This window comes from Microtus pennsylvanicus, chromosome 8 (assembly GCF_037038515.1).
Source record: "Microtus pennsylvanicus isolate mMicPen1 chromosome 8, mMicPen1.hap1, whole genome shotgun sequence".
Taxonomy (NCBI): Eukaryota; Metazoa; Chordata; class Mammalia; order Rodentia; family Cricetidae; genus Microtus; species Microtus pennsylvanicus.
In genome coordinates, this window is record NC_134586.1 from 58503576 (window position 1) to 58531203 (window position 27628).

At 48.2% G+C, this 27628-nt stretch overlaps 2 protein-coding genes across 3 annotated transcripts in view; one reads left to right on the forward strand and one right to left on the reverse strand.

Moving 5' to 3' along the window:
• Efcc1 (EF-hand and coiled-coil domain containing 1) overlaps positions 1-7147 on the reverse strand; it is a 42304-nt gene extending 35157 nt beyond the window's left edge. For both annotated transcript variants that reach the window (XM_075983574.1, XM_075983573.1), the window contains exons 1-2: positions 6034-7147; positions 4736-4998 (exon numbers count right to left, since the gene is read on the reverse strand). In XM_075983574.1, coding sequence (XP_075839689.1) covers positions 4736-4998; positions 6034-6918 — 1148 coding nt within the window. In that variant the 5' untranslated portion in view covers positions 6919-7147. The remainder of the gene's footprint in view (positions 1-4735; positions 4999-6033) is intronic.
• Positions 7148-17897: 10750 nt separating this feature from the next.
• Positions 17898-27628, forward strand: part of Cfap92 (cilia and flagella associated protein 92 (putative)) — a 51246-nt gene continuing 41515 nt past the window's right edge. The window contains exons 1-3 of the mRNA XM_075982016.1: positions 17898-18162; positions 20998-21188; positions 21990-22194. Coding sequence (XP_075838131.1) covers positions 17898-18162; positions 20998-21188; positions 21990-22194 — 661 coding nt within the window. The remainder of the gene's footprint in view (positions 18163-20997; positions 21189-21989; positions 22195-27628) is intronic.

Sequence of the window (27628 nt, forward strand, 5' to 3'; positions counted from 1 at the left end):
ATATCACGTCAGCCTGTGTTCTGTATATCACGTCAGCCTGTGTTCTGAATGTCAGTCCTGTGTTCTGTATATCACGTCAGCCTGTGTTCTGTATATCACGTCAGCCTGTGTTCTGAATGTCAGTCCTGTGTTCTGTATATCACGTCAGCCTGTGTTCTGTATAGCATGTCAGCCTGTGTTCTGAATGTCAGTCCTGTGTTCTGTATATCACGTCAGCCTGTGTTCTGTATATCATGTCAGCCTGTGTTCTGTATATCACGTCAGCCTGTGTTCTGTATATCATGTCAGCCTGTGTTCTGTATATCACGCCAGCCTGTGTTCTGTATATCATGTCAGCCTGTGTTCTGAATGTCAGTCCTGTGTTCTGTATATCATGTCAGCCTGTGTTCTGAATGTCAGTCCTGTGTTCTGTATATCATGTCAGCCTGTGTTCTGTATATCATGTCAGCCTGTGTTCTGCAGTGCGTCTCCCTGCCCCAGATTGAAAGACCCTAGTGATATGTAACCTAAATGTCAAGCATTACCCCAGAGAAAAGCCACTTGCAGTGGGCAAGGCATCCCCAGATTTAAACACTGACTCTGGCTGCTGGAGACAGGGCCTATATATGGTTAATAGGTAAAATGAGGTTTTAGGGTGATCTGTCATCCAGCTTGTGGAGCATCCTGGCAGAAACACTCAAAAGTGGGGGTCAGTATTGTTCTCATCACCTCATTTTCCAGATAAGGAGACAGGCTCTTGGAAGGAAGACTTGCTTAGGGTCATGCTCCGCAGCTCAGTCCTGCCTCTCCCCTCCCCATACAGAATGCACACCAAACTGAGGAACAGAAGTCTTCCCCACTTAGCGGATGAAGAACGTGAGCCGACAGGGGAAAACACCTCTGGGTCGTGCATAACACATAGAAAAAGCTGGAATTTGAATTCGGGGTATTCGTGCCTCTGAGCCTGGGCTTCTCCCCAGCTTGTCTCTGCTTTGGGCTTGTTCAATTGTCCCTGAAAGAAGGGCCTGTTCCTACCAGCAGCCACCCACATGGTCTCAAAGGACAATAGGGTAGATGCCCCGTCCCCGCTTTGTCCTTTTCTCTGTCCTTCTGAGGCCTCCACATCAGGCAGGCTGTTGCAGTTGGGGAGAAGAAAGGAGGTAACCCTTGAATGGCCTCATCTTTGTGTGCCTTACATGGTGGTCTGCAGACTGAACCATTTATCCTCTGTCTCTGTCCCTTCCTGGCTTTTCCATCCTCCTGACAACAAAGCCACAGAGACCAGCCCAGCACCCTGGCCCCACTCAGTGGTAGGAGGAGAAAGGGGGTTCTGTATCCTTTCCCGGATCTGAGCTCCTAGCCAGGTGTTCTGAAGGCTGGCGGCCGGGCAGGGGAGGTCTCAAGAGACAGAAAGGCTACAACTGCACCACGGATTTCACACCCGGGGCCAGAATAACCCTTCCTGGAGCCAGTGCTGCCCTTCAGGGCTCCAGGCCACTCGAGACAGTCCGTCCTCCAGCTTCTGAGGCCAGCACCCATCCACATGTTCTCGCCACCACTCAGCTCTTGATGCCATCTGGCATGTGTGTCAGCCGGGGTTAGGTCTGGGTCACAGAACACCAAGTCTGCTGTTTCCTTAGAGGGAACAGTTAGGGGAGGGACACTGGGCATGACGATGTGTCTCTGAACGCTGCCTAGCAAGTGCTGAGGTGTCTGAGCAACACAGAGTCCTCCCAACAACCGTGCATTCGCAGACAGGAAACCTGGCATGGGGACGAGCCTGGCTTATGTCTGATCAGGTCCCTTTTTGGGCTTTGCTATCCAGAGCCTTGAAAAGTCCCAGGTAGGCTGCTCCTGGGACAAGGATGGGAATTTGTGCTGTGAGATTGTGGTGGCTTGAGAGAAAAGGGTCTTCAAAGGGAGTGGCACTATTAGGAGGTGTGGCCTTGTTGGAGTAGATGATGAGCTTTGGGGAAATGCTGGGATCTTGAGAACTCTGACATGATCACTATACTCAACCTCTTGATGGATTCACAGTACGGTGGCATTATTGAGGGGTGATGGAAGGGAGGTGGTGGGGCCTGACTTGCGGAAACAGGACACTGGAGCATGCGCTTGTGAGCTGTAGTCGACTCTGGTTCTTTTACCCTCCTTTCTCTCTGCCTCGTGGCGATCACATGGTGGGAGGTTTTCGCTATATGTTGTTGTCGCCCAGAATCAGTGGACCCAAGGACTATGACAGAATCATCTGAAACCACGATCCGAAATAACCCTTTCCACACAGAACCTGACCACTACACCCTCCCAGCTGGTAAAACATTCTGTGGCTGTTTGGTGGGGGATGAGAGCAGTGGGGGAACCCAAGAGGACTGTTCTTCTTACCAGAGCCAAATGTGTGGCACTGGGCTGCGAACGTGGGTTTCAGTCCTGTCTGTTACATACTGGGTCCTGCTAGCACACATTTCTCTGGCCTGGCTTTCTTGTCTGTGATACAATAAGAATGACCTTCACGTTGGGTTTGAGCTCCCAGCAATAGCATGGAAAAGGTACCTGGTATCAGGTGAAGCTTAGTGGCTGTAGCAATTCTGCCTCTTTCTTGTCCCTTTCTTCGCAGACGGAAAACTTTGGCATAAGCCAGTCCACAGCCTGCTAGCCTTGGCTACAGAAGGTGAGCAGCGAAGGTCTGCCCCCCTAGCCATTCATTCACCTGGTCATCATGTGACCCTCACCCTCTGGTTCTTGATTTCCTCCTTCCAGACTCTAGGCTGTCTGGCCTTTCCTCTTCTCTCCAGCTTCATCCCTCCAGATGTGTGGTGTTTCATCTGAGGCTTACACAGCCGCTATTTCCCCTTCACGAAGAATGGAGCTCTGATGGCATTTGGGGCTCACCAGTACCATCAGACACCACTGTGGGTGGCAGCAGAAAATGACACAGTTCTGCCTAGTGAGATCCAGGTTCAAGTTCTGAAGGGGAACACGAAGGCACAGGCTCCCTGGGAGAGCATCTCCCTCCTCCGGTGTTGCCTGTTCTTGTGCCGCATGGTGAATTCAAGGCCTGTAGGCTCTGTGGCCGCCTTGTGATCAGCGCACAGTGTTGAACAGCACACAGGTAGAGTAGAAAGGAGAACCCTGCTGTGGGGCAGGCCGACCTTCCCTTCCTGCTTTCTGGCTGCACAACCTCAGGGATGTTTAACTCCTCACACCCGCTCTTTCCTTCCCACAGTCTGTAAAAGGAGGTCTGAGATCTGTACCATGCACAGCAGCTTTGAGGCTCAAATGCTGTGACGGGCAGGAATCCACCTTCTCTACTGTGCACACATTTCATGCCGTAGTTGTCTTAAAGCAGAAATAAGTAATTGTGACTTTAAGGCAAAATGAAGGCGACCATTTGTTTCTCCTCATAGACATGGCCCTTATGTCAACTGGCTCAGATCTGTAGCCCATCAGCTATGCAAACAGGAAGCAACTATCCAAACATTTGGAGCTGCAAGGGGCTGGCCTGGGTCAGCCTCTCCCGGCTGTGAGTGCCTCGGAAGTCAAGGGTGAGGTGCCTCCTCAGAGGGCATTAGTTCAAAGCCACCTCTTGGGCTGCCCCAGCCTGGCTCAGATCACCCTCTCTCAGGGGAGAACTGTCCTCACTGGCTCCCCTAGGCCCGTCTCCTGTTCTTTGTCCCTCCTCTCTGCCCTGTCACAGCTGAAACGGGGTCGTTTTTGTTTTGTTTTTGTTTTCTTTCTGAAATGCAATCTGCTTGAGCCACCCTGGCTTGAAACATTTCCACACTCTCTAAGGAGAAGATCAAGGTTATGTTCCTTCTAGGCTCCAGATGCCTGGCCTTTCCCAGGCTGCTTCCAGCTATATTTCCCCAGCTATACTGACTTCCATTTAGTTTCTGGAATGTGCTATGGTGGTTCTGAGCTTTGCCCATACTGTTCCCATTTTCTCAGCTTTTTGCTCCCACTTCTGGGGCAGGGAACGGGCTAAGCCTGCAGCGGGAACACAGCTGCTCTGTGCTCTAGCAGTCCCTAGACTGCCTCACATTGTCCCCTGTGGAGGGCTCCTGATCCCTGATCGCAGCTCATGACAGGGCTTTTGGTCTGTCCTGCTCAGAGTCACACCCCTCACCAGGTAGGCAGTGGCCCAGGGAAGGTCTCAGAGGCTGTGCAGGTCAGGGAAAGCACCCAGCACAGCCAGGCAGAGTCTCACAGCTGTTCTATTCTGCAGAGTCCAGTCTGCTCCACCCACGAGCAGCAGCCTGGAGGAAAGCTGGTGACTTGCCAAAGTCACACATCTGTCAGCAGTCTTGCCAGAATCAGTGCCTTCTCCAGAGCCTAGCTTCCTGCCCTGGTCCAGACAGCACAAAAGGTCACTCTAAACCTGTTTCCTATCTGAAGAATGGGGTCACAACAGGCCCCTCTTCTCTTGGCTATCCTAGGATTAAGGGCTTTGCTCAGGGCCCCGTACACAGCATACAGTCAGTGACAATCAGGATCAAATTGAAGAGCTAAGAATGAGTCTCTCTGATTGCAATCTATTAGTAGCAAGTAAAAGGATTTCATGGATGAAAAGGAGGGTGAACGGATAGAGGATGGAACAATGGACGGTAATGGAGTCCACAATGATCTAAGAAATGGAAGAACCTATGCATGAATGTCAGAAGACAGAAATGGACACGAGAGCGCTTGGCGGAGTTGCACACCTAGGTTTAGAGAACAGGACCCGCATGGTCTGTTCCGCGCCAATTGCTGCTCTGCTCACCTGTAACGTCTGAGCTCCGCCTCCAGCCGCTGCACCTGGCGCTGCAGGCGGGGAACGCGCCGCGCCAGCGCCTCCAGCTCCCGCACTCGGTGCAAGCTGCGCCGCACCGCCTGGCGGGCCTCCTCGGTCCGCAGCCGCACCTCCACCTGACCGCGCTGCAGCCGCCGGGCGCGCGCCTCTGCTTCTGCCAGCGCTCCCTGCGCTCGCTGCAGTTTGTGTGCCGCTGCTTCCGGGATGTCTGACTGGCTCTTCCAGAGGCCGACCTGCCCGCGGGGAGCAAGAGTGAATGCCCACTCCAGGAGCCCATGGGACCTCCCCTTACACCACAGAGCTCTCTCACTGAGCAGGGACACGAGCAAGTAATGCACGTGTGCACCCCCCCCGAAAGCTGGGACAGGAAGTTCACAATCTGTTCTTTGTATGGTGACAGTAATTCCCCAAAGTCGTGACTTCTCGGCCTAACTCCTGCATCCAACGTATGCAGCTCCTACTTCGGTGGACTCAAGGCATAGCCTAACATCCGACGGGTGTTTCTGCCCTTCCTGAGATCTGTGTACTAGGTCTGTTTTGTTTACTGCAGTATTCAGGAGCATAGAGGGAACTGGCACAATGTACCTAGAAGACTGAGCGTGAAGGATGGACAGACCCTTTTAGTCAGTTTCAGGCACCCCACACATGACTGCGCCCTTCGAGGGTTCCCTCTGCCCGGTCTAAAGCTTCCATGCCACACGTACGAACCACAGAGGCCACCTTGCCAGTTTTTAAAAAAAATTATTTTATTTTAATTTTTTTTGGTCCTCTTCCCATAAGGGACTTTTTCTCCCTTGGCCAACCACCTGCACTGCACTCAACACCGACTTGTGCACAGGGCTCAAGCGTTGGTGGACAGATCCCACAGGCCAGGCTAACTCTGCAGTTAGCTCAATGCCTCCACCTCAGTAGCTCTGAGTGGGCCTGGCCCTCAGTGCTAGCATGCTGTGTCTTTCTCACTTGTGTCTGAGGCCTGGTGCTGAGAGATTCCACAGGTTTCACTGAGTTGGAGAAGGGAGGTCATCTTCTCTGTTTCCCCTAAACCTCCCAGGAGAAGAACGCTTGCTGACCCGTCATTATGTGACTGCCTAGACAGGTTCCTTCTTGGGTTTAGAAGGGACAGGGCTGTGAAGCTGAAGTTTTAAGGAGTGATAAACTGGGGTGCAAGTTGGAATGAAGGGGGTGGAGTGGGGAACGGAGAGGGCCAGTAGAGGAGGGAGTGGGCCAAGGTGGGGTGCCCCTGTCTCCACCCCAGGCATACCGCGCACCTGCAGGGCTAGGCAGCGCGCGTCACTGCTCTGCAGCGCAGCGCGGAGGTCCTCCACCAGCTCGCGGAGGCTGCTGTTTTCCTCCTCCAGATGCGCCACAAGCTCTCCACTGGCGCCGCCGTGCAGGCTCGGCGAGCCAGGCCGGCGGCGGCGGCGACGCGGGCGGCGGAGGCGGATCTGCGTCTCGATGTGCTCGCTGAGAGCTCCGCGGGGCAGCCGGGGCCCCGCTCGGGTACTGAAGTAGCCGCAGAGGCGTGCGTGGAACTGGCGGAAAGTGAGTTCGGGAGGGTCGGCGCCCAGAGCCAGGCGCGCCTCTTCCCTGACGTCCGCGTCCCCACCGGCAATTATCCCCGCAGCCGAGTCCTTAGCGGCCGCTTCCGCGGAGTTTGCGTCCTCGGTGGTCGCCTCCCCGTCGGCGTTCAGCCCCAGGACTTCACACAGCGCGCGGAAGTCGGCGCGCGGTAGGCGCCCGGCGCCCCGGCAGTCCAGATGGTGGAAGACCTCCTGCAGATACTGGTCCAGACCGGTAGCCAGTACCACGATCTCGTTCTCCACGCCGCGGTCTAGCCCGTAGTGGTGAGCCAAAGCGCTTAGCAGCCACTGCGTGCGCCTCGCAGGTCGCCGGTACGGGTCGCCCGCCGCGCCCTCCATGCCCAGACCCAGGCGACTCTTTTGGGGCCCAGCGGCTGCTTCAGACAGCCGCCGGCGAACGCGGAGGGAGGGGCCGGGCGGCCACCGCCAGGCTAGAGAGGCGCGGGACCCTATCCAGGCAGCTGCGTGGGCCGTGCAGGGCATCTGTGTTTGTCTCGGTTGGGGGCGCTGGAGCAGCGTGCTCTCACTCTGGGGCTGTAACGGCCTTGACCCATGCTCCCCATCGCTCCACATAACTCCCCATTCGCATCCCCATCGCTGTTACCAGTCGCTGGGTCAGTTCTTTTGGTGTCTCCAGGCCCTCTCCAGGCCAGAGGTGGGAGAGCTTCCGCCAACAGTTGTGCTCTCCCGCACTTCGCAGTCCTTGCCCCGGCAACCCGCCTGGCGTCCTCTGCCCCTGGGAGTGGAGAGGCCTCATCTCCGGACAGCTTCCCCCATCTAACTAGGACCGAGGAGGAAACAAACTTGAAAGTAGATCAAGTTAGGGTTTTGGTGAGAGGAAAGTGGTGTCTACCGCCGCCACCTTCGGGCTCTAGGAAGTTACTTGGTGCTAGACCTGAGTTCCTTCTTGCAGGCAGGGATGAGGCAAACTGGGTTGTTTGGCCACTATTTTCTCTGGTGCCCTAGAACTTGAACCTGGGAGATGGACGACAGACCGCTTACTCTTGAGTTCTAACAGGCTTTTCCTTTCTCTTTCACAGAGACCTGTGGCGTTGGCCCCACTTGTTACCTACCTTAGGAACATTTACTCAGCCATAAATGGAGCAAAAGAAAAACTCAGCGACCCTTGACTGTTAGAAAGGCAGATCTTGTCTTGTGTACATCTCTGATAAGTGTTAGGTCCCAGTTAAAAAGCATTATCATTTTCTTTCTTCCATTACAGCACCAGACTAGCACTTTGTCCTTTATCCTACTTTCCTCCTAGCTCTTGTAGACCAGGCTGGCCTCGAACTCACAGAGATCCGCCTGCCTCTGCCTCCCGAGTGCTGGGATTAAAGATGTGCGCCACCACCGCCCACCTACCCAGCTATCCTACTCATTCTTAAACACTTTGTTCAACCACCTCAAACTGGAAAGGAATCAGACATCACAAACATTTTGTGTGTGTGTGTATATATATATATGGAGATTTAGTAGAGTAATTTACATCAATTCCACTTCTTGGCTTCTACGTGTATTCAGCACATTATTGCTTACCATGGCTAGAAGCTGATGAGAGATCACCAAACAAGGATGAGTGAGGATACACACTGCAGCAGTTTGGGCAGTGCTAGAACATATGTGACTAACAACACTGTACAAAATATTACTAGATGTTTTCTGCAGAGGCGCAATAAGGAACTGCGTAGGAGATTAATGCAGTTACAGACAGATATAGTTGCTATTTCTGGTGATGGCGAAATTTTTGCTTTTAGTGCACTCTTTTGCTTAAGCGGGAGATTGCACCTTAAGATGCACACATCAACAATTTTAATATGTTACAGTTGCCAAACCACAACTACAACTAGTGCTTCAGCATCCCCCCCACTTTTAGTCCACCCCAGCACTGCGCATTCCCTGGCCATCATCCCCCCCTCCCCAGTCCACCCCAGTACTGCGCATTCCCTGGCCGTCATCCCCCCCAGTCCACCCCAGTACTGCTCATTCCCTAGCCGTCATCCCCCCCAACTCGAGTCCACCCCAGTACTGCGCATTCCCTGGCCGTCATCCCCCCCAGTCCACCCCAGTAGTGCGCATTCCCTGGCCGTCATCCCCCCCCTCCCGCAGTTCACCCCAGTACTGCGCATTCTCTGGCCGTCATCATCCCCGCCCCCCAGTCCACCCCAGTACTGCGTGCGCATCCTCTGGCCGTCGTCCTTCAGTCACTGGCGACCACCACGCTCTGAGCCCACTATTTATCTCTTCCAGACACTCTCATATCTGGAATCATACAGAAGGTGGCCTTCTGGGGCCAGAGAGATGGCTCAGTGGTTAAGAGCCCTGGTTGTTTTTCCAGAGGACCTGGGTTCAGCTCTCAGCATCCACAAGGTGGCTCCCAACCATCTGTAATTCCAGTCCCAGAGGATCTGAAACCCTTTCTGGCCACCGTGAGCACTGCCTGTATACGGCACACAGACGAATACAAGCAAAACACCCATACACATAAAATTTAAAAAGTTCAAGGTGGTCTTCTGTGGAGCGGGCTTTTCGGAGGCGTACTAACATGTTTGTGTTGTACCATGTACTGGTACTCTAATTCTCTTTTAGTGCCTAATGAAGCTCCACTGTGTGGAATTTGCCTTATTCATTCATCAGCTCACAGGTGTTGGGGTGTGTTGTGAGCGATCCTGCAATGGATTTTTTCTTTTTAGTATGAGTTCACATAATTTACTCTCTTTTGGGCATATACTGGAGAGTGTGTTGGTTGCTGTGCTGGTTTATTTTGTCGACTTGACAAAGCTGGGATCACCTAGGAAGAGAGAATGTTGACCGAGGAACTTTCTCTATCAGACTGGACTGTGGACAAGTCTGTGGGGCGTTCCTCTTGTTAATGATCGATACAAGGGGCCCATTGCACCGTTTGTGGTACCACCCCTGGGCAGACTGAACAAGCCGTGTAGAACAAGCCAGTGGGCACCATTTCTCCTTGGTCTCTGCTTCTGTTCCGGACTTGGACTGGCTCAGTGTCAGCTGTACGGCAAACAAACCCTTTCTTCCCCACGTCGCCTTTGGTCTCATCATTTATTACAGTATTGGGCAGCAAATTAGGCCAGTTGGGCCCTGCGGCGGTTTGAGGTCTTCTTGAGAATGGCCCATCTCTTTTCCAAAGAGGCCTCCTTGTTTTCCCAGACACTGACAGTCACGCCATGCGATTTCCAGTGTGTTGAGCGACACAGAGATTGTCAGCTTGAACTTTCTCCGCATCGCTTTCTGGTGTCAACCTCTTTCTTCAGGCCCGTGCCCGTCAGCTTCCCATCACTGTCACAGGTACCCCAGGAGGTTAGAGAGATCCCTCTCTCGGAGGAGGAGAGGGGCACTTTGGCTCACAGTTTGCTTTGTGGCTTGTGGTAACACACACACACACACACACACACACACACACACACACACACACACTCTCGGTGGAGTTACAATGTCATATGCTTCAGGGGTGGGAAGAAAAAGAGGGAAAGGATGGAGCTGGGATTCCACTGTTCTCCTCAAGGATGCGACCCAAGTGGCATACTACTGGGCCTCATCGTTTGAATTTTTTACCACCTCCAAATAGCAGCACTCCAGGGACTGAGGTTTTCACACACAGAACTTTGGAAGTGGTTGTAGGTCTGAACCATAAAAAGGCACCCCTTACCCTTGCCCTAGATCCAGTTGTAAGGGTGCTCGGTGGCCCCACCTTTGAAACATGTCCTGAACCTGCCTCCCCGCTAATGCAGTGCGATCACTCCAAGCCAAGCTCTTAGCATCTCTCCCCTGTGTGCCTGCATCACCGAGGACTTGAAATATATATATATATGTATATATATATATATATACATATATATATATATTCATGCCCTTGACTCCTTGAGGGATGCTATTAAATCTTAAGTCATACCATGACCCTCCTCTGCTCAGAACTCACTAGTTCCTTCCCAGGGGGAGAAAAGGCAATGCCATCTTCTTGACCCTAAGGATGGCAGGTCAGAACCTATTGTCCCACTTTAATGGCTACCATTAGTACTTCCCTTGTAACCTCTTTCTGCTCTTTAATGGGCTTCTGCCTCGGGCCTTGGCATCTGTCCAGCCATGCACAGCTCCCACCCCTTATCTACTTTGAAACTATCGGCCCTGGCAGATTACGTCTTCCTCAGTGGATCATTTGCTTCCTGCATGAAGCCCCAGACCGTGTGGGAGGAGCGCCGCTTGATCGGCTTACCTGAAATAGTATTAACACACCAGAAGAAACTGATGCACGGCTTCTGTTTTAGCTGCCTCCCCATGGTTGCAACAGCAAATGGCATCATGGCATGTTGCTTTCTATGTATTTGTGTGTGTGTGTGTGTGTTCACAAATGATATATGTCTTTTATTGCCGTATGAGTTTTAAAGCAACCCTTATACCACATCGTGTGTGAGCCTCACACATGGCCTGAGCCACTCTGGACTGGAGACCTGGTGCTCCCATGACCATCACAAAGTAGTACTTGATTGTTCGGCTTTGCACGCGCATACTTGTGTGAATATGAACTCACAGCTCCAAAAGGGAAAACTGCCTCTCGCAGGCATCTGTGGGGTTTGAGTGTTTTTTGGCCCCATGATGTTGGAGCCCCCATGGCGCCAGATGTTGGGAGTGAAAAGTACTTCCTGTGGGACCCGCAATTCCTGGCCCTGGAGCTTAATCTGGGTCCCGAAAGCAAGTGGGTGGGGACTCCTGTCTTTGCAGATGAGCCTGGTTTTATTTCATGACAGTTTTGAAGGCTGATAACACAGCCTAAGATGCTACATAGACCATTCCCAGCCCCATGTTGTTGACTGCTCTGGTGAAGGATTCCCTCAAACTGTGGCTTTCCTGGGCCAGTCCGTACTGAAAACAAAGCTTTTCAGTGTCTTCCCTTGGAGCTGTTGCCCAGCCTCCCGCAGCTTAGTGGGGGAGGGGTTTATAATGGCGTGCTGTTAGATCTGTCTATCCGTGGGCTGTGTTACTAGGCACCCCTGAAACAATCCCACTTGGACCCAGAAGGCTTTTGTTGGAGGTTCAAAGGCGTGCAAACTCCGAAGGTTTGTGGTCCCTTTGTACGTGCTGGGGGTGGGATGTCTGTGGCGGAGAACTGAAGTCCCGTCAAAGAAGTCATTTTGAAGTCACTTCAGTATTGTTTGAGCTGCTTCCAGTGGTGTACTGTTCAAAGAGTCGTTACAAAGTCTAGAAATATACTAAGAAGCAAAAGTCACCCGAGATCCTGCCACCACCTAATCCACAGTGTATCCGTGATGTATTTATTCTAGACTATTCCTTGAATTGTGGCATGAAAGAATTTTTGGGGGGGTTATTAGAACTGCTTTGTGGTGGGGCTCACAACACATCTTTCAGGATCTTCTAAAAGGGTAAAGTTAGCATTTTGTAAATTAAGAGGCCAACAATTTGCTCATGAATCTGTGATACCGGGAGGGCTTGGTGGAGACAATTCCGCTCTATGTAGTGGGAGCCACTATGCTTATAGGCCTGGGGGCTGATGATGGCAATTGGGTGGGAGCTGTCAGAACAGCTCCATGCAATCCTTGTGTGGCCGTCTGTATTTGTTGACAATATGGAGGCTATATTTGTGGATAAGGCCCCAGACAAGACAGCAACAGAGTTTGCAGGAGCTAACTTCACATGGTATTGCTTCCCACAAACTTTATTGAATGGGGTGGTCTTACGTTGTTTGTCTGACCCACCGATGGGAGGAGTGTTGACCACACAAAGGAAGAAGAGCACTGGGAGGGTGTCGGAGAGGAGGCTTAGCTTAGAAAACACAGTGGCACTGGTCCCTAAGCCCTGTTCTTGGAGAATTATCCCTGAAGGCCTGGAGAGAAGCCTCAGAATATCATTAGCATATTATTCTTATTAACATGTTGCTGCTAGCATTACTGTTAGGCTGGGAACTTATCAAGGGCCTGGCACATACTGGGCAAGCTCTTCACTATTGAGCTTTATGTTCTTACTTTTTATTTTGAGACAGTCTCCCTAAACTGCCCAGACTGGTCTTGAATTTATGTTGTGGCCCAAGATAGTGTCAAACTTGTGGTTCTCTTGCCTTGGTCTTTTGAGTAGCTGGGATGACAGGCCTGTGCCACCCAACCCAGCAAATCTCATTTTTGATGCATTCTGGGTAACACCAATGTGCATTTAGGGTGGGCTTTAGCTCTTTGGCCTAGAGCTACGGCCTCTCACCCTGAGCCTGTAGAGTACGGCTGCTCCCCTAGGAAATGTGATCACAGGCACTTTGGACTCTTTTTTTTTTTAAGATTTATTTATTTATTTATTTATTATGTACAGTGTTCTGTCTGCATGTATGCCTGCAGGGCAGAAGAGGGCACCAGATCTCATTACTGATGGTTGTGACCAGCCTGGTATGGTTGCTGGGAACTAACTCAGCTCCTCTGGAAGAACAGCCAGTGCTCTTAACCGCTGAGCCATCTCTCCAGCCCTGTACTTTGGACTCAGGTCCTCTGGAAGAACATCCAGTGCTCTTAACCACTGAGCCACCTCTCCAGCCCTGTACTTTGGACTCTTACCAGACCACCACGATCATGCCCCTTTTTCACATATTTTGCACACACACACACACACACACACACACACACACACACACACACCCTCACCCCCCCCCCACTTTCTGGGAGTGACCTGCCCAGTTGGGCTGTGCCTTACTGCTGAGGTACCTCCACTTACCAGTAGCTGATGGTATGAAGGAGTAAAGCCAGGCCTCAAGTAGGTTTTAGTAATAGAGTAAAAACAAGCCATGTAAAGATGGAATATACACAGAGTGTCTGGATTATGTATATTATTGTGTTTTCTTTGAAGTTTTTGACTGTGAAGGAGATAAGTAACTAACATCTATACTTTAAAGGTATCTTGACTTCAGAATTTGAGTCTAAGGATATGTTGCTTTGGAAAATAGGTTCTTCTTTTGTTTCCACAGAGGATGAGAACTTGTGGAATCCTTCCAAACTAATATGGTTTGATGGACCAAGACCTCTTGAAAGATTGCCTTGAACACCCTCAAAAATTAAAATAAACAGCAGGAAGAAGTTTGGACAGAACTACACCCATATTTCCAAATACTGTTTATAAATATTCTTTTACATTTAAAGGGGATATGCTATAGAGAATAAATATTCTTTTACATTTAAAGGGGATATGCTATAGAGATTTCCATTGGTATGGATCTTGGTTTATTAATACAAATTTAAGATCAATTTTGTTATACTGTGTATATGTATTTCTGCTCTTGATTAAGGTATTGTGCTTGTACAGCTCATTTAAAAATTTAATGTGGTGTATAATGTATAATTTAAAAAATATAGGTATTATTGCCATCTATAATACTCAAACTTGTATACTTGTTAGTTAGGTTTTCTAGATATATAGAGATGTATTTCAGTTAGATGGGTATTCTTCAAATCTTTCAGAGACCTTCAGAATATGGCATTTAAAATGTTTTAAAAATTTAGGACTTTTCATGACAATGAGACACATCTGCTCCTTGCAGCACCAATTACTTCAAGAGGAAGATGGCATTGAAGAGGCTCCCCATGGAGTTTGCTAGTCATTTGGGCAAGGGACTGCTTGATGAAATGGACATGCAGGACCCACAGAGAAATGACTGCTTCATGAAAGAGTCTGGGGGCTGGAGACATGGCTCAGAGGTTAAGAGCACCAGCTGCTCTTCCAGAGGTTCTGAGTTCAATTCCCAGCAACCACATGGTGGCTCACAACCATCTGTAATGAGATCTGGCACCCTCTGGTGTGTGGATATACATGGAGGTAGAATGTTGTATACATAATAAATAAATAAATATTTAAAAAAAAGAAATCAGGAGAGTCATGAAGTCTAGACTGTCCTGGCCCATGAAACATGACCATGTCTCAAAAGAAAAAAAAAAAGAGTCTGCCAGACATTCTGCAGGACACAGAAGAAAGTGACTGGAAAACTGCCAATATAGGTGGAACTGCCTTTGTAATTTCCTGCCTCATGGAAAAGTCTGCTGGATACTATGGGCCAGTAGGCTGAATATGTATGCCTCAGTGGTACAGAAGAACTTTGGGTGGCTTTCCAGGCAGCAAGATGTTTCTGTCATTTCTAGAGTTTTGGAAGTTGCTTACAATGAACTTCCTGTTTACTAGGTAATATTATATCCTTCTGGAGTCTTTGATAGAGTTGAAGAATTTATAGTGATAGTTATAGTTTTATTAGTTATGATAAAAGATAAAGTAGATATACATATTGTAACTATAATTCTTGCTTAATACCTGTTTTGTTATATGTAATTTTATTATGTTGAAGATAAAGCCTTCCTTTTCATTTAAACACAAAAGGGAGGTGATGTGGGATTTTCCTCTGTATGCTGTTATTACCATTAATGAATAAAGAAACTGCTTTGGACCTATAGCAGGGCAGAACTTAGGTAGGCAGGGAAAACTAACCTGAATGCTGGGAGAAAAAAAGGAGGTGGAGTTAGAGAGAAGCCATGTAGCCCCACCGGAGCCAGATGGAGCTTTAACAGGTAAGCCACAGCCACATGGCAATACACTCGAAATGGGTTCAATTAATATGTAAGAGTTAGCCAATAAGAAGCTAGAGCTAATAGGGCCAAGCAGTGATTTAAATAATATATAGTTTCTGTGTGATTATTTTGGTTTCTGGGCAGCCGGGAAACAAACAAGCGGCCTCCTTCAATAGTGGACAATAAAATCTTGACAACCAGTAAGACTTGTTCCTGATTTTAAATAGGCTCTCTGCTATTTAATTCAGGAAGTAGATATTCGAAAGTATCCTGAGATGAAAAGAAAGGATAAATATGCTTAATTCTGATGCAGAGCTGAATTTACCAATTGGCTCATTATTATAAGGGCATGTGGGTTCTTGGAAATGTGAGTCCTTCAGCCTCTGCACCAGCAGCATATGTATTTGTGCACGGTGCTGGCTGGTTTTGTGTATCAACCTGACACAAGCTAAAGTCATCAGAGAGGACATGCCTCCATGAGATCCAGCGGTAAGGCATTTTCTCAAGTAGTGATCAATGCAGGAGGGCCCAGTTCATGGTGGTGGTGCCATCCCTGGGCTGGTGGTCCCGGTTCTATAAGAAGGTAGGCTGAGCAAGCCAGGAGAAACAAGCCAGTAAGCAGCACCCCTCCATGCTCTCTGCATCAGCTCCTGTTTCTGGGATCCTGCCCTGTTTGAGTTCCTGTCCTGACTTCCTTCAGTGATGAACAGCAATGTTGAAGTGCAGGCCAAATAAGCCCTTTCCTGCTCAACTTGCTCTTTGGTTATGATGTTTCATTGCAGCACTAGAAACCATAACCAGATAAGCACTTAATAAAAGTAACTGCTTAAGTTAAATATCAAAGGACCCTTCGGTGGGAAATCAGTGTCAAAGTGGTTGGTGGACCCTGAGTGGGGATCCTTTGTCTGCTCCTGCGGTCGGTACTGCCAGCTGCTCTCGCTGCCTGCTGGCTTTAGGAGCTTCCGAATCTCAGTAGCTTTTAGTTCTTCCAGTACCGTATGTATTTTCAGCACGCCTTGGTTCACAGAGGTGAACTTCAGGATGCTGGAGCTGTGGGCAAGCAAATCGGCTTTCAGTGTGGACTCCCTTCCAGTTTTCCTCATGGTTCAGGTTTTATCTTGATTTAACCCGAGGGTTCCATTCAGTATGCAGTATTCTGGAATGCACCGTCTCATCTAGACAAGTGTGTTCTGGGAGACTTGGGACCTGGTTCCAGCTCCAATTCGACTGAAGTTCTGCTGTTTGACTTAAAGTAGGTCATAGTTCAACTTCAAACTTTACTTTTCTCGGCAACCCAATGTGTATGGGTGGAGCCTTGTGTCCCACTTTTTTTTTTTTAAAAAAAAAAACCAACTAAATGTGATGAGTAGGAACACTCCCTCACTAGAAGACCTATCCCCTCCCCTTCTCCACCCCCCCTCCGCCCCGCCCCGCCCCGTTGGGCTGTGTGCCAAGAGTCACCTCACTGCTCATCAGTTGTCTCTGAACTTGTCTCCGTCATTTCTTCTGCATGGGTTTTCTTGCTTTCATTACTCTGCCTGCCTGACTTTTGTTACCTTTTGAAGTCCATCCCTGTCCTGTCCGACCAATCAATCCACTGTGGGTTGCTCCTCTTTGGCTCAGGCCACTTGGTGTGTTGTGGTCTTCGGGGTCAGGGGCAGCAGTTAGGGTGCTTAGCCAAGGTGCTTCAGTGTGGGTGGGATTTACAGAGGAGCGCAGGTTTTGGTGGCCAGGAGTCTAGGTTTCAGGCCACGCTGTAACGTTTTTGCGGTGGGTGGAATGCTTTACCCTTCTAACCCCGTATTCTCACTTCAGGGAAACGGAATTTTCACGATATTTTTAGGACATCAGCCCCAGAAGCAGGAAATCTAACCAGAGGTTTTTTTTGGGTCTGAGTATGTTGAGACAGACCATCTCTTCTTTTACCTTTATTTAAGCGTGGGAGGCGAGAGTGGGTGGAGCTATCGAGGAGAATCCAGCGGCCAGGCGCACAATAGGTATGGAGTTCGGAATGACAGTTTTCTTTTTCTTTCTTTCTTTCTTTTTTTAATATTGGGTAAATGGACGAAGGGGTGAAGGCAATAGCTTTCCGAATCTGCCTTTCACCTTTTTGACTGGTCTGGTGCACCAAAGCCACGCAGAAGCCACGTCGCGAGAAGCCCCTCTTCGACTGCCAGCCTGTGAGCTCAAAGAAGGTTCCCAGAGCCTGCAGGCTGGAGCCGAACTCAGTCGGGGGAAGAAAGCCCCGCCCCCAGCCATGGGCTGTGGTCTCCTGGCAACCGCCTAACAAAAGTCCTTTAGGGATCTGCTACCCTTAGGCGCCTGCGCTCAGCTTCCCTGATCAGAGTGGCTGCAACTGCGCAGCAGGTGCAGGAACCAACAAGTGTGCCTACTCACAGGTAACCCTTGAGCTTGAGTTCAGTCTCTATTTCACCTCAGACGCCCCAGGTCCCCCAGGCACCGACTTTCTGGCAGTCAGGGTCCTGTGGCTAGAAATCTGAGTGATACCTGAGCCAGAGTTCTCCATGTCTTGCCTCAGGGCTTCTTGTTAGGGTCCTGTGTGTACCAGGGTGCCCGGCTCAGTTCCCCTTTCTGCGAGTGGCAGCTGTCTGTTCTGTGCTGGGGCCACATCCAGGACGCTGCCTCAGCCTCTTGAGAGGAGTCAGAGCTTCGGGTGACCCTCCTGGGTCAGCGGTGACCTAGGCTCACCTGGATCTGTACGTCCAGAGCACCTACTGACCAACTCCTCACTCCTGAGAGAGGAGTAACTGGGCTCAGGTCAGAAGAACATCACTGACTGTCCCTCTCTGGTTTCTTCACCCATTCCTGCTCCCCAAATGTGGAACTCACTGTATAGTGGGCCTCCACTGAAGCCTGGGGCATTGGAAACAAGACAGAGATGGGCCTGGGACTGTGCGGCTTCCTGTGCTGGGCAGGTTTACTCCTGGGGTCTTTGCTGTCTCCCACTAGGACCTTCTAGTGCTGCACAACATGGCCCTGCAGGCCTGGGACTGGGAGGAAGAGGACAGAACAAGCGAGGGGCCCCTCTCCTCCATGGCTAGTGCTTACCAGTCAGCAAGCGAGTATGAGATGGAGGAGTACCCGAAATCCAGAACCCCAGCCCATGAGTGGGACTCTGAGGACCAGTTCAGCAGCCTGCACTCCTCGGAGGGGATGCCCTGCCCCTTTACCCCTGATGTCCCCCAGGTTGTCCCCTGCAGATTCGTCATCTCACTGGCCTTCCCTGCACTAACAGGTAGGTGCTAAAGGGGAACTTTCCTTGTGCACAAGGCAGCAGGATGCTGCTACTGGCTGCCTCTGGGGTTGAGGGCGCATAGCCTGCCTCCTTTCTCTCCACCCAGTCCCCTTTCACGGAGCGTGGCTGGCACCAACTGAGGCAGAGGTCAGAAAAAGAACAGAAGATTCAGGAGGACCAGCTGTTGGCTAGGCATGAAAGCAACTGTGTGACTCACCAAGTACACCAAGAAGCAGGTCATATTCATATTCTTTCTTTCTCTCTCTCTCTCTCTCTCTCTCTCTCTCTCTCTCTCTCTCTCTCCTCCCTACCTCCTCTTCTTCCCAGCTGAACGACTTTGCAGAAGATAAGACTTGTTTCCCATAAACAGCTTGTTCATTACTCAATGCCTTTCTTAAGATACATCCCAGATTCATTGACCAAAGTCTCTTGAGTCAAGAAGTGTATCAGTTTAGTAGGGTAGCAGACACAATAGGGGCCCACAGTTGTTCACTGCAAATGAGAGCCATTGTTTTCCTCATCCGGTTGCCAGTGTAGGTTGGGCTTGGACAGGTGACCTTCCTTCTTGCGTAGTCTGGACAAGCCTGTGCACACAGAGGGCTAACCTACTCTGTGATGGTTTATCTGATCGCCAACTTGATGGGAACTTCACCATGGAAGCAGACAGCTGGCTGTGTCTATGAGGGGGATTATCTGGGCTAGGTTAACCAGCTCTAAATGTGGGCCTCACTGTTCTGTGGGCCAGAGTCCAGAAGTAAGAAAGAGAAAGGGAGCCAAGCACCAGCATTCCTCCCTCTCTGCTTTCTGACTGTGGATACAATGTGGCCAACTACTACCTGCTCCCATGGTCATAACTCCCAGGGTCATGGTGGATCGTATCCTCTGGAACTGTGAGCCAAAAAGGACCTACTTCCCTAAGCTGCTTTGCCGGCATCTCACGTCGATGAGCTCAGTAACCAACACACAGACATGAGCTCAGTAACCAACACACAGGCCACAGTTCTTCAAGTCTCTGGCTGCCGCCTGTTATTTTCGTGCCTGTTAGAGCAATTCACACGGTTCAGCAGGGGCAGAAAACAGTGCTTTAGCTTGTGATTCTCCATCCCTTCCTCCTCTAAGTACCCCCATTTGATTGACTCTTCTCCTTGCAATTCTGTCTTGTTATAATTGTGCTATCTGCTTGGGGATTCAAACCTTTGTCATTGTGTGGAGACCTCCTCTTTCCATAGGTGCTCTTTTTTTTTTCCTTCTAAATCTTGGGCCTGTTGACACCAAGCAAAACAAACAAACTAGAAAAATCATCTCTCTGAAACCAGCCAAATGAAAACCAGTGCTCAGCTGAGCAACCTTTGGCCTGTGTGTCCTTGCAGCACGTCGCGGACATGCTGTTCTTATTTTTATCATTTTCACCCAAGGGGATTTGCAGAACACATCTTCAGAACTTCACAAGACCCTTGACACAACTCTAGCAGGGAAACATGTCTAGGTCCATTACTTCCTCCTTGTCTTAGTTTCTTTTTCTGTTGCTGTGATAACAATGCCCTGACAAATGCGACTTTTTTTTTCTGACTCAGTTCTACAGCCCATCAAGGCTGCAAGCCCCAGTGTTGCGAGCTTGAGGGGCATTCACAGACAAGAGGCGGGGAGAGATGAGGAGTGCCCTGGCTCAGTCCTCTTTTCCATATCTATAGCCCAGCATCCCAGCCAGGGAATGGTGCCGCCCACAGTGAGTGTGTCTTTCCATTTCAATCACATGTGTCCAGAGGCTCATCTCCCAGGTGATTTCATATAAATCTTACAGGGATTTATTATATTGAGCTACAGGATGTAGTCTGAGTAGCCCGACGATGGCTGTTTCATACTAGAGAGCCAAGAATCTGGTAGTTGTTCAGTTTCTAGGGCTGGGTGTCTGCACAGTCCTGATCTGATGTTGAAGGCCTGGGGATTCCTGGAGAGCTGCTGGTCCTCAGTCTACTTTGGAGTTCTGAAGGTATTGGTTCTAATTTTGGAGAAGGAATGTCACAGCAACAGCACAGATGGACTCGCCAGGGGGAATGAGAGCAAGGTAGCAAGAAGCAAAAGTTTTCTTCTCTGTCCTTTTATCTGGGCTGCCACCAGAAAGTATTGCCCAGATTTGGGACGCATTTTTATGTTTCAAATAATCTGATCAAGAAAATGCTTTGAAGGGGTAGTCAGCATCTTGTGTTTTAGTTAATTCTAGAGGCAGTCAAGTTGATGATCAAGATTAGACATCACAACACCCTCAATATGGACACATATCTATCTATCTATCTATCTATCTATCTATCTATCTATCTATCTATCTATCTAGTTTAGAAGTGAGATCCTGTAATCCTGGTTTACCACTTACATTTAAAAATGGATACCTTAGACACTGTGGCTGAACAAGTGCTCCATCCCTGAGCTACACTTTAGTCCTCTCCTATCCCTCACTGGTGGATACTTGACTTGCTTCCAGAGTTTTTCAGTTACTATTCTTCAAAAGACAGTCTCTCTCTCTCTCTCTTTCTCTGTGTGCACATGCTGTGTGCATGTGTGTCCATGTATATGTGGAAGCCAAAGGCCAGCCTTGCGTGTTGTTCCTCAGGATGTTTGCCTTATATTTTGAAACTCTCACTTGGCCTGAAACCTCATGATTGAGATAGGCTGGCTGGAAGCCCAGCTCTTACCTTCCACTACTTCCCGATAACAACACTGACCAGGAGCACATGGACAGCTGGAGTCATTCCCAAACTACAGCCATGTTTCTTTCCTTTGGGGAGCTTATGATTTCCCAAAGGTTAGAACAAGGCTCCTGAAACTTGTGTCTTCTAGGTCAAAAGGTAAAAGCTGCAGGTTTTGCAGAGAAAAAGAAAACCCCTAAACTAGACAGCCGGGCTGCTGCCAAGGCTCGTCGATTCTACCACATTGAGTATTTTTTCCTGCCCGATGATATAGAACCCAAAAAAGTTGATATTGTGGTGTTTCCTGGCGTGGCCAAAGTGTTTCTGGAGTCAGGAATAAAGGTGGGTGGTGTTCGTGTGTGTGTGTATGTGTGTGGTGTGTGTATGTGTGTGTTTATGGTGTGTACGTGTGTGTATATTTTCATGGAATGTCACACTGAGGATGCAGAGGATGCCCGGCTGACATGCAGCAGACCCAATATTGGAGCTTTCTAGATATGTGGGATTATGGGTAATCTCATGAGTGAGATGCAGAATGGACGGCTTCTTTAGATGGCTTTACCCTGTACTTTCTTGAATGTTTCTTGAATGTTTTATTTTTTTAAAGATTTATTTATTTATTATGTATACAACATTCCTCCCATGTATGCTTGCATGCCAGAAGAGGGCACCAGATCTCATTACAGATGGTTGTGAGCCACCATGTGGTTGCTGGGAATTGAACTCAGGACCTCTGGAAGAGCAGTCAGTGTGCTTAACCTCTGAGCCATCTCTCCAGCCCTTTTATTTTATTTTTTAAGTACTGAGCATTCTTAGTATGTGTATATATACACATGTGTGAGAATGTTCATGTGCAAGGACTGTTTCAACATGCATGCACACATGGAAACTCCTGCAATGGCTTGGGAGTCATCACTGGGAAGTAACCACCAGGGACACTATGCATGCATTTGCTTAGATTTTAATTTTCAAGGAACTGGTGACCTTGACAGGGTCCAGTACACAGGAACCTACTTCCCTGGGATTTGGAGCTAGGAGAGAGGGTGTCATATCTGCTATGTTGTTGCTGGGGGTAGGCTGTGGGAAGAGCCTAGTCTGTAGGTTGGTCCTTCACTTCCCAGTCTCTGAATCGTGTTTACACAGACTGTGAAGCCATGGCGAGAAGATGACAAAATTTGGGTGTCTTGGAGCCAGACTTTCAATGTCAACATGACGAAGGAATTATTAAAGAAAATAAACTTCCACAAAATCACCTTGAAGCTCTGGGACACCAAGGAAAAAGTCTCTAAGAAGGTCAGATACCACCGACTGAAGACAGCCACTTACATGGAAGACCCAGAATCTTCCGGTAAGTCAGGTGCTTCGCTTGTATCTTAAGCATTTCTGGCAACTTGTGTTTTCTCACCACAGGTTGGACATATCTAGCCCAGAAATCTAAAGTCTGAAGTGATGTCAGGTTTGGTACTTTTTGAGCGTTACCACGGTAGCTTAAGTGGGAAATTCCACAGTTGAAGTCACGTGACAGATCGTGGTCAAAACAAAGGCTCATCAAAGTACCTTGTAATGTTTCCTCCAGACAACGAATGGAGTGTTCAGTTCATACAGCATGGAGGAATCTCCTGTGTAGAGCTGGGTGGCTTTCCCTAGGGCACTTCATTTGTATATGAGACTATTCCAGAATCAGAAAAGAGTTCTAAGTTCCAAGCATTTAAGATAGGGGATTTTGAATCTGTAATATCAGAGTAAAAGCCAATGCTCTTTGTGGCCTCATCATTAACCTGGAACATCCAGGGCTCTCTGTGTGTCATCTACCCAGGACACACCTGGGCAGTCGTGGCATGTCTGTGCACTTGGGCCATGTCTATGTGCCTCTCTTACCTTTGCTTCCACAGCATCTCTGAGGTGAGTTACCATCACTAGCCTGTCTCCCCAAACTGATATTGTATGTTTACTCAAAGTTAAACAGGGATACCAAGAAACAAAAGAAGGGTTTCTCTTGTGTGTACAGTTTAGTGGGAACTGGCACCTGTTGCATGTATGAGTTTCCGGGTTCTGTCTCTACTTCCAGGAAAAGAAAGAGACCTAAGATTTTACCTCTTCCAGCTGGGGTGGTGGCTCAGTTGGTAAGTCTCTGCTATACAAATATGAGAACCCAAATCTGACTGTCTGAGTCTCACAGGAAGGAGACTGATGTGGCGAGTGCACCTGTAAGTAACCATAGGAGAACCCATGAGAAGAATCTCATGAGAAGGAGAAGGATGTGGCCATTGAGGAGGTAGAGATAAGGGACCCTGGAACTGGTGACCACCAGCCTGGCCAAACTGGTGAGTTTCAGGTTTAATGAGAAACTGTCTCAAAAACTAAGGTAGAGTGTGATTGAGGAAGGCACTCAACTTCAACCTCTGGCCTCTGCATGGACTCTCACCCCTCCAAACACAAATCTGTAGACACCAATGCGACCCCTCCAGGACAACACGCTGATGTCTGTATGTAGCCCATTCCAGAGGGCTCTCGGGGAGGAGCTGGGAGTGGATTCCAGGGTCTTGTACGTGCTGGGCAAATGCTCTACTTCTGAGCTACCACTCTAGCCTTTTTTCATGGCCCTCTCCCAAGTTTACCTTGAGCTAGGATATTACTAACCTGCCCAGATGACCTGGAACTGTCATTCCCTTGGTTGCAGCCTCACCAATGCCGGGCCCTGCAGGGAGGCCTATGGCCTCACCTAGGGTGCTTGGAGCTACAGCAAGATCTTTTCCCTGTGCTCTGTCTCAATTCTGGTGTCCCTGCCTCTTATTTTAAATACATTTTTTCCATTAAAGGAACAGTATATATTCACTAGATTTAAAAAAAAAACAGTTAGAAATGTCTACAAAAAAAGGAGGAAAAAGTAAAATCATACAGTGTCTGTCCGGAGATGGTCATTATTCATAGCCGCCCTGTGGATCTGTCTTTAAAGATACCTAGTGAATACCTTACTTCTTGTGAGGATAGAAACACTCCAAGAGGAGAGACAGATGCTGGAACTTTAGCCAGCAGAAAATTTCAATCCTTAACCTTTATGCTAAATGGCACCATGCTTGAGAATGTATCTCACTCACTTTCCTCCTGCATGGCTGCCAGATTGTCACACTACTGAGGGTACAGTGGGAGCAAACCTCACAGCCCTGGTTCATTCCAGCGATCACACTGGAAGTCGTTGGGGTCCCTGACTGTGGAATCCTGAGGTGCCAAGGTAGCAGGAAAGCAGGCAATGTTGTGGTAACATTGGGAACTGGTAAATTCCAGCTCCCAACCCATGTGAACATGAATGTGAGTGGCTGCAAAGATGACCTCAGATACATCTCAAGAGATATACTTCATCAAATCCAAAAACACATTAGAAAAACATCTGCCATGATCAAGTCGGCTTCATCCTAGAGATGCAGGGATGGTTCAACATATGAAAATCTGTCAATGTAATCCACCATATAATCAAACTGAAAAATAAAACCACATGATCATCTCATTAGATGCTGAAAAAGTCTTTGACAAAATACAATATTCCTTCATGATAAAGGTCTTGGAGAGAAGGAATAAAAGGAACATACCTAAACATAATAAAGGCAATGTACAGCAAGCTAACAGCAAACGTCAAACTAAATGGAGAGAAACTCACAGCAATCCCACTGAAATCAGGAACAAGACAAGGTTGTCCACTTTCTCCATATGTACTCAATAGCTAGAGCAATAAGACATCAAACGGAGATCAAGGGGATACAAATCAGATAAGAAGTCAAACTCTTACTGTTTGCTGATGATGTTACTATAGTTTACATAAGTGACCCCAAAAATTCTACCAAGGAACTTCTACAACTCATCAACACTTTTAGTAATGTAGCAGAATACAAGATTAACTAAAAAAAAAATCGGTAGCCCTCCTGCACACAGATGATAAATGGGCTGAGAAAGAAATCAGAGAAATACCACCTTTCACAATAGCCACAAATAAATAAATAAAATATTTTGGAAAAACTCTAACAAAACAAGTGGAAGGCTTGTATGACAAAAATTTTAAATCTTTGAAGAAAGAAATTGCAGAAAAATGGAAAGATCTCCCATGCTCTTGGGTAGGTAGAATTAACATAGTAAAAATGGCAATCTAAACAAAATCAATTTACAGATTCGATGCAATGCCTATAAAAATCCCAGCAAAATTATTCACAGACCTCTAAAGAGCAATACTCAACTTCATATAGAAAGGCAAGAAACTCAGGATAACCAAAATAATACTGTACAATAGAGGAACTTCTGGAGGCATTATAACCCCTGACTTCAAACTCTACTACAGAGCTACAGTACTGAAAACAGCCTGGTATTGGCATAAAAACAGACAGGAGGACCAATGGAACTGAATAGAAGACCCAGATATTAACCCACACATCACAAAATGGAAAAAATAAAACATATTTAACAAATGATGCTGGAATAACTGGATATCAACATGTAGATAAGTGAAAATAGATCCATATCTATCACCATGCACAAAACTCAACTCCAAATGGATCAAAGATCTCAAAATAAAGCCAGCTACACTGAACCTCATAGAAAAGAAAGTGGGAAGTACAATTGAACGCATTGGCACAGGAGACCATTTCCTAAATATAACCCAAGTAGCACAGATACTGAGAGAAACAAATAATAAATGGGACCTCCTAAAACTGAGAAGCTTCTGTAAAGCAAAGGACACAGTCAACAAGACAAAACAGCAGCCTCCAAAATGGGAAAAGATCTCCACCAACCCCACATCAGACAGAGGGCTGATCTCCAAAATATACAAAGAACTTAAGAAATTGGTCATCAAAAGAACAAATAATCCAATAAAAAACTGGAGTACAGACCTAAACAGAGAACTCTCAACAGAGGAATCTAAAATGGCTGAAATATACTTAAGGAAATGCTCAACATCCTTAGCCACCAGAGAAATACAAATCAAAACAACTCTGAGATTCCATCTTACAACTGTGAGAATGGCCAAGACCAAAACCACTGATGACAACTTATGCTGGAGGGATTGTGGGGTAAAGGGAACACTTCTGCATTGCTGGTGGGAATGCAAGCTGGTACAGCCCCTTTGGATGTCAGTGTGGCGTTTTTCTCAGAAAATTAGGAAACAACCTTCCTCAGGACCCAGCAATACCACTTTTGGGTATATATCCAAAGGATGCTCAATCGTGCCACAAGGATATGTGCTCAACTATGTTCATAGCAGCTTTGTTTGTCATAGCCAGAACCTGGAAACAACCTAAATGCCCCTTGACTGAAGAATGGATAAGGAAATTGTGGTACATTTACACAATGGAGTACTACACAGCAGAAAAAAATGAAATCTTGAATTTTGTAGGCAAATGGATGGAGCTAGAAAACATCATATTGAGTGAGATAACTCAGACCCAGAAAGACAAATATCACATGTACTCACTCATAAGTGGCTTTTAGACATAAAGCAAAGAAAGCCAGCCTACAATTCACAATCCCAGAGAACCTAGACAACAATGAAGACCCTAAGAGAGACATACGTGGATCTAATCTACATGGGAAGTGGAAAAGGCAAGATCTCCTATGTAAATTGGGACCATGGGGACCATGGGAGAGGGCTGAAGGGGAGGGGAGAGGCAGGGAGGGGAGCAGAGAGAAAAATGTAGAGCTCAATAAAAATTGATAAAAAAAGAAAGGAAAATAAAAAAAAAAGAAACACCCTAAGAGTTCTGTTCTGTATTGCAGAAGGACATTTGTTTGGCAGATCACGTGCTGGAGGTCAGTGGTCTTAAGCGGAGGTCTGTGGTCGAGCTTCCTTTGTGTTTCCTCATGCTCAGCTCCTTGGATGTTCGGTGCTCGCTGCAAATGGCACGATTCTTGAAACCCACAGACGCTGCGGTGGCTTCTCCTATGCCATGTTCTTGGCCCTCTCCCAGCACCTGCTTCCTCCCTGATGGAGGCTTTCTGGAGCCCTGTCCTGTGTGTCTGTCTGCATCAATCCCACTCTCTTAGCGTCTTTCTCCCCACCCCAGTCTCCTCCCTCCTGCCACTGGGGCCAGCGTCCAGTTGACCCCTGTGTTTCATTGAAGGCCTTTTAGGACTTGCTTCCTCAGGTTCCATTTTTTTTGTGGGAGCCCCCCCCTTTACTCAGGACACTGGCTCCTCACAGGGCTTCCTTCTGGCAGCTGGCTACATCGCAGGGGCCTCTCTGTCCCATTGCTTTCTCCAAAACTTTGATTTGCCTTCCATCAATGAATCAAATTTAATGTCCTTTTCACCTCTTTCTGGAAGTTCCCATGATCGTCTTCACTTTATCCCCTTATACATTCACAGCATATTCATGGAGTGCTTGACACTAGTGGGAGTCTCCACGCTGAGAGGGACTGGCCTGGGGGTGCGGCTCCCCCCATACGTTCACAGCTTGACACTAGTGGGAGTCTCCATGCTGAGAGGGACTGGCTTGGGGGTGCGACCCCCCACATTCACAGCGTATTCATGGAGTGCTTGACACTGTCATGAGGGAGTCTCCATGCTGAGAGGGACTGACCTGGGGTGCGGCTCCCTGGCTTGGAGCAACGAGTGCTTGCAGGCCCGGTTCTTCTAGTGCAGTGGTTCTCAACCTTCCTAATGCGTCAGTACTTTAAGATGGTTCTTCATGTGGTGACTTCCAACCATAAAATTATCTTGTTGCTACTTCTTAACTCTAATTTTGCTGTTGTTATGAATCGTAACGCAAACATCTGAGATGCAGGGTATCTGATATGGTG